This window comes from Aegilops tauschii, chromosome 1 (assembly GCF_002575655.3).
Source record: "Aegilops tauschii subsp. strangulata cultivar AL8/78 chromosome 1, Aet v6.0, whole genome shotgun sequence".
NCBI lineage: Eukaryota > Viridiplantae > Streptophyta > Magnoliopsida > Poales > Poaceae > Aegilops > Aegilops tauschii.
In genome coordinates, this window is record NC_053035.3 from 336,465,686 (window position 1) to 336,478,103 (window position 12,418).

At 46.3% G+C, this 12,418-nt stretch overlaps 2 protein-coding genes across 2 annotated transcripts; one reads left to right on the plus strand and one right to left on the minus strand.

Moving 5' to 3' along the window:
• Nucleotides 1-3,214: 3,214 nt before the first annotated feature.
• On the minus strand, nucleotides 3,215-5,984 carry LOC109785405 (succinate dehydrogenase subunit 4, mitochondrial). The gene is made up of 3 exons (XM_020344012.4): nucleotides 5,681-5,984; nucleotides 4,067-4,168; nucleotides 3,215-3,976 (listed from the first exon to the last, which is right to left on the minus strand). Exons 1-3 carry the CDS (start codon nucleotides 5,861-5,863, stop codon nucleotides 3,575-3,577), a joined length of 687 nt encoding a protein of 228 aa, XP_020199601.1. The 5' UTR covers nucleotides 5,864-5,984; the 3' UTR covers nucleotides 3,215-3,574.
• Nucleotides 5,985-6,209: 225 nt separating this feature from the next.
• LOC109785401 (uncharacterized) lies at nucleotides 6,210-7,085 on the plus strand. The gene has a single exon (XM_020344004.1). The coding sequence runs from the start codon at nucleotides 6,210-6,212 to the stop codon at nucleotides 7,083-7,085; it is 876 nt and encodes a 291-aa protein (XP_020199593.1).
• Nucleotides 7,086-12,418: the final 5,333 nt, after the last annotated feature.

The window sequence follows — 12,418 nt, forward strand, 5'->3', positions numbered from 1 at the left end:
GAAAACATCCTCCCTTATAAGGAGGTCCAACTCGCACCAAACTAGCAATATGGAACTAAACTTTAGTTCCACCTCTTGCCTTGCACGAATGGGCTGCGTGGACCTCTAGAATTTATTAGGAATTTCTGAAACTGCTATTGGGCTGACCCAAAATAGACAAAATTCCAGCAGTGTCTCCCCTTCACTTGGACGAGTTTGTCTTAGTTTTATAGGTTCTTTTTTCTCTTAGGTTTTGGTTCTATGGTATTCTCATCAAGGTGGTAAGGGGGATGGTGTGTTGCAACAAGGTCTTTTCAGCCTCTCCCTTCCTTGACGACATCTGATCCAGCGCCGACGAAGGGTCTGCGATTATAGGTGTTGTCATATCTGTTGTATTTTCTCGGATCTTGTCAGTTTATGTGTCAAGAGTTGGCTGGCTCTTAGTATGGCGACTATCACATTTTTTTCTTGATTTATTCCATGGCACGGCCCAATTTCTCCGACCCTCTTGAGTGGTGGTGAAGCATGTTATCCGTGGTGATGCCCCACCCATTTTTCCTTCGCTGATACTAGATCTCGTTTGTAGTGGCAATGACTATAACGGTGTTCAAAGCCTGGTATCACGTGGGCGTTTGCAAGGGTTTCTTTTCCTTACTGGCGGTTCAGTGCAATTTCCATCTGCGGCGGGAGGCGTACAATCGAAAGAAGACCATTAATATGATTTTCGATGCACTTTTTTTACAAGGTGTTTTACTAGGCGTACAACCTTGATATTTATCATATTTCAGATGTCCTTTGGGTATCTTTTTTTTTTTTTTGCATATAATCTAGGTGAAAAGAAACTAACCCAAGATGCCTAGTTGACCTACAAGCAACTGGAAACAAGCAGGGCCACATGCATGACGCTGCCACCGCGACGAGACGAGAATCCAATGACTGCCACAGCAGCGACGCTCATTACAAGAGGCCAACTTACACGGCCTGTAGGGAGCGGAAACATCGTTGCCTATTTCATATGTAGGGCATGGTATCATTGCAAAAGAGCTAGTGATTTACTGGTTTCACAGTTGATGTCCAACCTGTTCAAATTAGAAGCAAAATGGTACCCACATTAGGACGTGATCCAGATTGAATGCACCATATGTAGCTGATTAGACATGTACCGGTGGTCTGCTCTTTCTATTTGTGGATAAACTGAAATTGCAGCACCATGGTTCGGTAGGAAAATGACTAAATCGTTGAAAAAGAAAAGTGCATCCGCCTATCGTACTAATTGAGGGTGATGTAACATTGACCGCCGATTTTGCTGAGAAGGGCAATTCAAGGGGACGTGAAGTTTTTGCACCCGAGCTCACGAAAAATATTTTTAAAATGTTCGGAAAAATCTGGTTTTTTTATGAAAAACTTCGACAAATGTTCTAAGAGCTTGCAAAGTTTCATCATGAAATCACATTTTTTTCAAGTCATGGCAAAAAAAAGATACTCTGAAAATGCTACTTTTGAAAGCATTTTGAAGCACTGATTTTATTTTGTTTTTGCCATGACCTCCACAAATGTGATTTCGTGATGAAATTTTGCAAGCTCTTAGAAGATTTGTCAAAGTTTTTCAATCAAATGTTTTTTAAACATTTTTTAAATGTTTTTCGAGTTACTGTTCATCCCGAGCTCATTTGAGCTCGGGTGTAGAAAGGGACTTTCGAAATCAAGGTCCTAACACTTAAGGATATGAAAGTCGACTAGACAAACAATTAAAGTGCATGCCCGTAAAAAATGATAGTTTGCGATGAGAGATGGAGGGTCATATAAAACCCATTAAGCTACGCGTGAAGGGCGGCCAACCAGCTATGCCACATGGCGCGAGCTGGTTGACCGTGGTGAGAAATATTTTAAATTTTTTTTAGATGAAGGTGTGGATTATTTTTTAAATGTATTTTTTTTCTTTTTAGATGGAGGTGAGGACCTCTGGTATTTTTTTAGATGGAGGGTTTTAAATGCAAAGTGACACTCGCTGGTAGGCTGAGGTGTTTTTTTTTCTTTTTTACTTTTTTTTAGATGAAGGTGAGGATTTTTTTTTAGATGTTTTTTTTCGGAGGCAAGGAGTCTATGCATTTTTTTTAAATAGAAGCGTGCGCACAGCTTCCTATCAGGTGGCGCCACAGGGTGGCGCCCCAATCACTAGTTTTTATTAAACATCTGATATAGATGGCGGGAACAATGAAGCAGATTCTTCATCATTCTTGAACTCCTAGTTGTGTTTCACCTTGCACCTAAGCATCACATCTCGGCATGTCCCCCAGAAAAACTCAAAAGAGAAAGAAGTCTCGTTAATCTCTTCATGCTCGTTCCAAGTTTAAAGTACCTTTTGACCAAAGAAAAAACCCGCTTCTTCACACGATTGCCTCTTTAGGGTTCTAAGCATAATAGCCGGGAAACTAACAAACAAGTGCAGTGCTGAAAGAAACCATACCCACACCTCTCTCTACCTCCTTTCGCCGTTGTTGGTTGGGCCATCCATTAATGGTCCTGCAACTGCAAGCATCCCAGGTAAAAAATGTGACATGAGATCTGAAGAAATGAAAGCAACAAGCCAAGGAGAGAAAAACAGGGAAGATGCGCAAAATTCAAGAACCCCCTTCTGTTTGCTGTTGTCCACTACAGCATTTCCAGCTACCATTTCTGTACTGCTTCTCTGTGACACTGGGAGAACCCTGGCGCGTGCTGATCCCATCAGCTGGCGTCACTCACTGAATGCACAAATGTACCACACCTGCTGCTACCTCCTGGCGGTCGATCTGGCCGGAGCATGTGCGCACGTCAGACGACGGGCCTCGCATGTAAACGACTGCAAGATCTACCGGTAATTCGAACTTGCAGCGGCCAAAACACACAAGGTTTTAGTTTAATTTCAACACCAAAAGTTGCAGAGCCCCCAGCCTGCAAAGCAAAATACACCACTTCTGCCAGTTTTATCTCATGGCTCACAGAAGCGACAGGGTCTGCATGCATGCAACAATGTTTCCATGCATTTACCAAGTACTATAGCGAGCAGTAACCATCACCGTACTGAGCACAGCAACCAGAGGGGTGGATTTCTGGGAGTATCCCAGCAATTCCACAGAAACCGTCACCAGATCCACATCTCTGTAACAGCTGCAGAAGCAGCAGCCGATCAATCAAACACTGCACACCTTTTTTGCAAAAATACCAGTGCCGCTAGGGAGAAGCTTCAAGAGTATGATGAGAATTCACACTTCTTTCATGGAAAAATATGTGCGACTACGCTGTGCTAGGAAACATACCAAATACGAGTTGCAGAGTTCACATACTTGCTAATTATTACAAACATGAATGCAGTCACCCGCTCTAATATCATGGTTTGCAGAAACTTGTTATCTGATAGGGCCACTAAACAAACCCTTTCGAATGCATAGACAAAAACAAGATGAGCAACGTTGGGAGGGGAAAAGGTTGGAAACCAAGAAGTTCATGCGGGAAACAAGAACCACCAGCGCCCCAGCATGTGCCGATGCTCATTATTTTTCTCGGCGTACAAATGAGTGCATAGCCCGTCCTTTGACAAACTAACATGGTGAACTCAGACCAAACCGAAGTCCACGATGGTGTCCTTTGCCATGACCAGCAGAAGCAGCTTGAAGTATATCAAAGCCCACTTCCTGGTAATGTCGTGGTGCACATAATCCAGAAAGATCTCCTTGTGGAACATGTAGATTTGATGGTATACCGCCGCGACCATAAGAGATGTACTGATGCTGTTCCTTGAGGAAAGAAGCAGAGCTGGGATCATGTAAAAGGTTACTCCTGTTAATATCTCTGATCGCCTAACTTTAGAACTTTCACTTGTCAATGGACTGCTTCTAGGTTTAGCAATAGCTGCTTCTAGTGGGCTGAATGCCGCGACTTTAGGGGAGGCTCCTTCAGTCGCTTTTAGTGCATCAGAGTGTCCCATTCCAGCAACTGACTTGCATGTCTCTGAGACCTGTCAAAACTGGAGACATCAGATTCATGGACATCTAGCATAGAGTGGCAACATAAGTGAAAAACAGGCACTAGTTGGATTGTGACAAACCTGTGTATTCTGCATGGGAGATCCATTGGATGCTACAGTAGAAAACCAACAAGGTAAAAATTGTGTGCCGCTCAGGTGTGATGTTGGCTCATGTCCAAGAACCTACACACATGTACAGAGGCACAAGACCAAAGCTGTAAACTACTAGATCACAACAAACTTTGCATTTCTTGAACATACGAAAAAAGATCTTCTTAATGAAACCACTAACAACAGCAAGTTCCTTATTATAAATAAGCCTGAGATTCAGAACAAAAAACCAGCAGTTTTCATTAACCAGTCCAGCAAACAAAATTGCCTCATTAAAGAATTTCCTATTTGACAGGGGTCTTTCTGTCATTTTCATATAAAAATAACCTGAAAAGCTTCAATCTCTACTTATAGATCGACACACGGTCAACTGACAGAAAGGGCATATCCAGAACCAGGAACAAAATTTTGGGGGTATACTCAGAACAAGGAAATTTTCGAGGGCAAATCCAAGTCTGGATTAATTTTTAGCAAGAAATCACCGATACTTCCAGCAACCAGCGTATCCGTATTGGATAACGTATCCGATACTGATTCTTTCCTGATACGCCCATGATACCTCTCAAGGTCTAGTAGTGCCAGTGAAGGGCTCCTTTCCCCGGCGCTCCCGCTCCCCCCCCCCCCCCCCCCTCAATGGTAGGCTGCTGATTTCCTCCTCCCCCTTCCTTTCTCTCTACTACTTTTATGTTTGGTAATTGCTGCTACCCGTTTGCTGTTGGTTCTTGCTTTTGTTGGAATCATGGATAAGAAGATAGAAGACAATGGACTGCACTGACTAAATATATGCTAAATGGCTTGATGCCTAATTGATAACATATTTTTATATTAGAAAATAGTCAAACGTATCCCCGTATTAGCGCTTTTCAGAAATGACGTATTTATGTATCCGTATCGCCCTGATACTGATACGCGCATCTGTATCGGTGCAATCTAGAATTTTAGGGACAACGCATTGTCTTTACCATATTCATGGCTAAAATCACCTAGGCTATGATCAATAGATGTCAGCCAACTAATTAACCTACTTCTCTTTAGCCATTAAAATATGGAATGAACATCGGTGAACGGGAAATCTTGGCATCACTAGGCAGAAGATTTCTTGATTTTGACATATAAAGTCTAATCAGCTTGTGTTGGAAACAAATTATATCAGAGTCACATTATCTCCTCATGTTAAGTCAATGATCACAAAATGAGATAACCCCACTTTTTGACTCTAGAAATTACTGATATTGTGTGGTAGCAAGCTCGACTGGTATGACTGCCATTGTTGTTCATCGTACATTATTGGCATCCAGAGAGACCTCTAACATCAACTGAGTACCATGCGAGGATCGTAAATCAAAGCCCTGTGTTTATCTACCCTTCTGTAGTTCTACCGCTATCCTGACCACGATAGATTCGAATAAAGACAGCGACACACACATAGCAGATATCAAACACCGATACCATATATTAATTGATACATAGCACAGTTCCAATCTACCAAAACAATTCTCCATCCTTCACGGTGAACCAGACGAAATCGAATGGCACGGGCAGAGCATCGGTGAATGGGAGCTGGAAAGGGATGGGTAGACGAACCTTGCCGAGGCCAGGAGGGGATCCAATCGCCGGGGACGGGATCGCCGGGGACGGGGCGGCAGCGGCGGGGAAGCGCGGGAGGGAGGAGAGCGCGCGGGATCCAGGCAGGGGCGCCGGCGCCGCATCCGCGCGGGAGAGGGCGAGAGCTAGGGTTTTGGATCGGGCTAGGAATCGCGACGCCATGGCGATGTCTCGCGTCGGCTACCCTGTTCGCTGCCGTGAGGTCGCCAGGAGAACGGGGAGAGGAAGAAGGACAGAGGGGCTCGTTTTGGGCCCTCAGGGGATTAGGTAAGTGCTGATTTGGCCCAGCTCTGAGCAAGCTCTTCTTAGTTCTTTGTGATCTCATCAAAAATAAGTTGGTACCCTCGAGTTTAGGGTTTTTCGTCTCTGGCGGCGACACCATCGCCGCCTAGAGTTTTCCGATCTATCGCCGGCCCGTCCCTCCGTGCAGCCCGTCCTGTTGCCGGGAAGCTGGGGGAGAGGACCGTCTGTCTTTGGCCCGGCTAGCTGTTGACGGGACAAACCCTAGATGGCGACCGCGGGAGGTTCGTCTTCTGCGGGGTGGTCTGGGAAGAAGCTGGAGGAGATGCTGCAGCACCTGGACCTCAAGGATGACGAGTTGGATGAAGTGACAGTGGGGGAGGAGGAATCAAGGAAGTATGAAGCAGATGCCAGATGGTTGGCGATCGGGAAGGTAAACACGACCCGGATCTTCAGCGCATCGTCGATGTTCGAGACCATGAAATCAATCTGGGGATTAGCACAGGTGCCAAAGTACAGGGAGGCCGGCGAAAATCTGTACATCTTTCAGATGTTCTGCCTGGGAGATTGGAAGAAAGTTGTCCATGGAGGGCCATGGTTGTTCAGGTGGATGGGCATGCTAATTGAAGATTACGATGGCAAGCAAGACCCAGCATCTATTGTCTTTGATGGCTTGTATGTCTGGGCGCAGATCCACAATATACCAGAGCTTTATCGTAAACCCGAGGTAGTTGATCAGCTAGCACGTCGGATCGGCCGGGTCAAGGAGACACAACTTTCACCGAGGCTTTTCTATGAGGGTGACTATGTGAGGATCCGTGCTAGGGTTCTGGTGAATAAACCCCTTACAAGAGTGACCCCGCTAAACGTTGTGGGCGAGGGCAGGAAATTCCTCCCTGTTAAGTATGAGAAGATACCCTATTTTTGCCAAGTTTGTGGTCTCATGGGTCATAATCATGAGGAGTCGGAGATGGAGTATGGGAGGAGAAAGACAAGCAATGGGGAAGCTGGATGTTGGCACAGAGAAGGGAGAATGCACAGGAGCAGCCAGGTGGAGGCAGAACTTCTCGAGGAGGCCGTTTTGGAGGCCGTGGCAGGGGCAAGTCAGGCAGGGGCGCCCCACCGCCTCGCCAAGCTTCACTAGTGCGCAAACGATCATCTCAAGAGGCGGGGCTGGATCCAGGTATGGAAGAGGAGGCAGGAGACGAGGTTACAAGCCCACTAAAAGCAGCTGGTGCAGGGGGACAGGAGCATGAGGAGGGACTCGGGGCCCGAAGAAATCTGAACTTCGCCATGCGGGCAACACGCAGGTTCAGGATCAGCAACCCAAGGGTGGAATAGGGGGAACTGGCGCGGGCTTGACAGCGTCGGATGGCACGAGCCAGGCTCTGGTGGCTATCCCACCATTACCCCCATCATATGTGTCTCCCAGAGATGCCAAGAAAGCAAAGAAATCAGTCTCACCATCGAAACAGAACACAAACACACCGGCGTTATTGGCGGGCTCCGACGGGGGGCGCCACCAGGCCCAATGAAAGTATTAAGTTGGAACTGCCACGGGATAGGCGATCCTGCGACAGTTCGAGAGCTCCGCGATCTTGTGGAGATTAGTTCGCCAGCTATTTTATGCTTAATAGAAACTCAGTTACAAAAAAGTCGTGTTGAAGGTCTTCGTTCTTCTTTAGGGTTTGATTTTAGTTTTGGAGTCGGAAGTAGCGGCCGCAGTGGCGGTCTTTGTATCTTTTGGAAAAATTCCTTGGGTGTGGCAATAAAAAACTTTTCAGAGTATCATGTAGACGCCTGGGTCACAGAACCGGGCAAAGAGCAGTGGAGGCTCACTTGTTTTTATGGTGAAGCAACCAGGAGCCTTCGGTACAAGACCTGGAATACCATGAAACGATTAAGGGGAGAGAGCACCCTTCCATGGATGTGTATAGGTGATTTTAATGAGATCTTGTGGCCTGAGGAGCAACATGGCCCTAATGAACGTGACAGTTCACAGATTAACGCGTTCAGAGAAGCTGTTGATGTGTGCGGTTTAGCGGACCTGGGATACCGTGGACTGGATTGGACATGGGAGAAGAAAGTTGCCAGAGGACATTTTTGCCATGTTCGCTTAGACAGAGCTTTGGCCTCGTCTTGCTGGTCTGCTCTATTTCCTTTTGCTTCTCTTGAGCATCTTACCGCAGCAAAATCGGACCACTGCCCGATTCTCCTCGAGACTGAATTGATAGACACAAGCATACGTGCAAAGCAAAAACAGTTCCGCTATGAGTGTATGTGGGAGCGTGATACACGGTTCGGAGATGTGCTAGTTGAAGCTTGGAATTCGAAGGGGAGAGCCCAAACCGTCACTGAACTATCGGACAAATTAGCCGCGGTTGCCGGCAGGCTACAGAGTTGGGGACGAACCACCTTTGGTGCAGTCCGATCTGAACTTCGCCGGTTACGTAAGCAACTTGAGGAGCTACGCTCACTTCCCAACCGCATGGGGCCGTCGGCAGAGGAGGAACGGGTGGAAAAACACATGGTCGAGTTATGTCTAAGGGAAGAGATCATGTGGCACCAGAGAGCGCGAATTCAGTGGCTTGCGGGGGGAGATAGTAACACCAAATTCTTTCATCGCAAAGCTAGTGCTCGCAAAGCAAGGAACCGCATAGCTGAGCTACAACGGCCTGATGGCTCCATCTGCCAGGAGGAGCATGAGATGGCGGAGATGGCTACATCCTTCTACAGCAATCTTTATGCTTCAGAAAATACAGTGGGAATCGAGGAGGTCCTCTCTCACATACCATCCAGGGTAGATGCAGCCATGAACGCCTCCCTTAATCCACAGTATAGCAAAGCTGAGGTGAAAGCGGCTTTGTTTCAGATGTTCCCGACAAAGGCCCCAGGGCCTGACGGCTTCCCTGCACACTTTTTTTAGCGCCACTGGGAGTTGTGCGGTGATGAGGTTACTGCTATGGTGCTTCGTGTTCTTGATGGAGAGGATTCCCCGGAGGAGATCAACAAAACGTTCATTGTTTTAATTCCCAAGATTGCTAGTCCAAACAATTTAGCACAGTTTCGACCGATAAGCCTCTGTAATGTGATCTACAAGATTTCATCCAAGGCGTTAGCTAATCGGCTCAAGCTGATTCTCCCCGATATCATCTCCGAAGAACAGTCAGCATTCGTACCAGGACGTCTTATTACGGACAATTTCATATCTGCCTATGAATGTCTCCATTATATGAAAACGAGGAAGCTGAAGGGTAACAAGTTTTGTGCCTTAAAACTTGATATGATGAAAGCGTATGATAGGCTCGAGTGGAGTTATCTGGAAAGAGTAATGCTCAAACTGGGGATCAGCCCCCACTTTACACAAACAGTGATGAGGTGCGCCACGTCCGTCTCTTTTTTGGTCATCTGTAATGGAGGAAAGCAAGAGGAGTTCAGACCATCCCGAGGGCTCAGGCAAGGTTGTCCTATATCTCCATATTTGTTTCTACTAGCCGCTGAAGGGCTCTCCTGTCTTCTTAAATCCACATTGCCGGATGAGGTTATTAATGGAATCACAGTGGCACCGGGCGCCCCTCAAGTAAATCATCTACTATTTGCCGATGATAGTCTTTTATTCTTTAATGCTACACCTGAGATGGCAAACAGAGTTGATAGCCTCCTCCAAAGATATTGTGCGGCTTCAGGGCAGCGCATCAACAAGGAAAAATCCTCCATATTTTTCAGCAAGGGCTGCTCGAAAACCTTGAGACAAGAAATCAAGCTAGTCCTTGAAGTCGAAAATGAGAAACTGTCCGACAAATATATGGGTCTCCCTGCTGATGTAGGTAGAGCCAAGGAAGGATCCTTTAAGTATCTTAAGGACAGAATTTGGAAGCAAGTGCAAGGCTGGATGGAGAAGGCCCTTTCTGTTGGGGGAAAGGAGGTGCTTATCAAGTCCGTTGCTCAAGCAATCCCTACATACTCTATGGCATGCTTCAAACTACCCCGAGGCTTGTGTCAGCACATCAATGGCATCCTGAGAAAATTCTGGTGGGGAGCGAAAAATGGCGAGAGGAAGATTGCTTGGGTCTCCTGGGAAGTTATGACACAACCGAAATTCATGGGGGGCATGGGATTCCGCGACATCGAGCTTTTCAATCTTGCCTTGCTTGCGCGGCAAGCATGGCGTCTCCTACAGGAACCACACTCCCTAAGCGCCCGGATTCTTAAGGCTGTTTATTATCCTACCTCTTCGATCCTTGAAGCAGAGTTGGGCAGGAATCCATCTCAAGTTTGGCGATCTCTAGTGGAAGGCAGAGACACATTAAAACTTGGGCTTGTCAAACGGATTGGATCCGGTGAGGACACCAACATCTGGTTAGATAATTGGATACCGCGAGATTTCAAATTGCGACCGGTGTGCCCAAAATCTCCGAACCCACCATAGATGGTCTTGGATCTAATTAATCCCATTACCTCATCATGGGAAAGTGACGTGCTAGAAGAGCACTTCTACCCGATGGACAAGGAAGCGATCCTAAACATCCCTCTCAGCTCTCGGGTACGCCACGATTTCTGGTCATGGCACTATGAGCTCAAGGGCATTTTCACAGTCAGGTCTGCGTACAAATTGCTATCTTCTACTAAACAGCAACGCACAGATTGGCTAGAACATAATGAGGGACACTCGCACATCGAAGCAGATCGTCGGTCTTGGTCCAAACTCTGGGGAGCGGCAGTACCTTCAAAAGTTTGTGTCTTCGCCTGGAGATTGGCAAAGTGCTCCATCCCTACAGGAGAGGTTCATAAGCACAGAAGTATGGCTGATTCGGCGGAGTGCTCCATTTGTCACGCGACATTGGATACATGGCGCCATTCTCTCTGTGATTGCCGCATGGCACGATGTGTTTGGGCCCTCACCGATGAGGACCTTACAGAGACTATCATCTCGAACAGGATGGAAGACGCAAAGCTCTGGATGCTTTGGCTTGTTGACACTTTACCCACAGCAGACCTAGCACGCGTTTTGGTAACAATGTGGGCCATATGGTGGGCGAGACGCCGCGCTATACATGACAACCAGTTCCAGAGCCCTCTGAGCACTCACATCTTTATCAACAAGTTCCTAGCAGAGCTTGAGATGATCCCAGAGAGGAAATCACGCCCCAAGGACCTGCATGTAATCTCTAAGGACCTGCATGCGAGCACCAGGGACCTGCATGTAACGAATGGAAGGCGCGCGGATCCGTCACCGATCGGATGGCTTCCACCTGAGCACCACGACGTCAAGATGAACGTGGATGCAGGTTTCTCGAAGGTCGGCGACCGTGCTGCGTCAGCAGTAATTTGCAGGGATAAGGGAGGCAACTATTTGGGTTCTTCGGCCATCATCTATGAAGGTCGCCTTGATCCAACAATACTCGAAGCACAGGCATGCAGCGAGGCCCTCTCTCTTGCATCGGATCTGCAAGTCCAATCCGTGTGTGTGGCCTCAGATTGCCTGGAGGTAGTGATGGACATACAAGATGAAGTTCCTTGCCGCTATTACCCCATCCTGCAAGATATCAAGTACCAGAGGTCGCGCTTTCAGAATATCACGTTTCTTCATGAAAATAGGAAGCATAATGGGGAGGCCTATGCCTTTTAGGAAGCATAATGGGGAGGCCTATGCCTTAGCAAAGGCAGCTACTTCTCTTAGTCCCGGGCGCCATGTGTGGCTTAGTGTTTTGCCCGATATCATCTGTATCCCCATGTATTTGAACGCTTAATAAAGGATGTAGTTGCTAAAAAAAAGTTCTTTGTGATTCGGGCTGGCATGGGCTTCAGAATGCAGGCTCAAACATGAATGGGCCCGCTCAAACATTTGCAGTTCGTCCATTTGGTATTCAAACTGTCCGCCCAAAAAATTCAAATTTCGTGAAGGCTCGTCCAGAACGACTATAGAGCTTTTTTCCCCTTAAACGTATGTATTCTGTATCAATATATCTATATCTTATATCTATATTTATGTCTATATCTATATACATATAGCGAAATTCACTTTGGCTCATAGGTGTAGATGCACCCATTGTCTAAATACACATTTAAAAATGTTAAAAAATCAAGAAAAAAAATCCCGTGTGTATGTATGGACATTATATGTCCGTGCACAAAATTCCGGTGAAAAGGGAATTTTTTGTGGCTTGTGTAAAAAAGAAAATTTCTTTTTTTTGCAGCAATAAAAAAATATAAAAAATAAAAAATACAATTTTCGATGCTTGATTATAACTATTCAGGACACATTTTTTAAATCTTTTTATACATGCCATAGAAAATGTTTTTTCTTTGCGAAATATGTCTGTGGGTTGCAACGAGAGAGAATGAAGTATGTTTTAAATCTTGAGATTGTGGAGCGCGGCACAAATAAAGCCCCACGTCCAAATCCCTGGTCAATCAAACACGAAACCCGACCTTTTCTTTATTAATCAGAGAGAAAATGGATGCAGTTGTTAGATG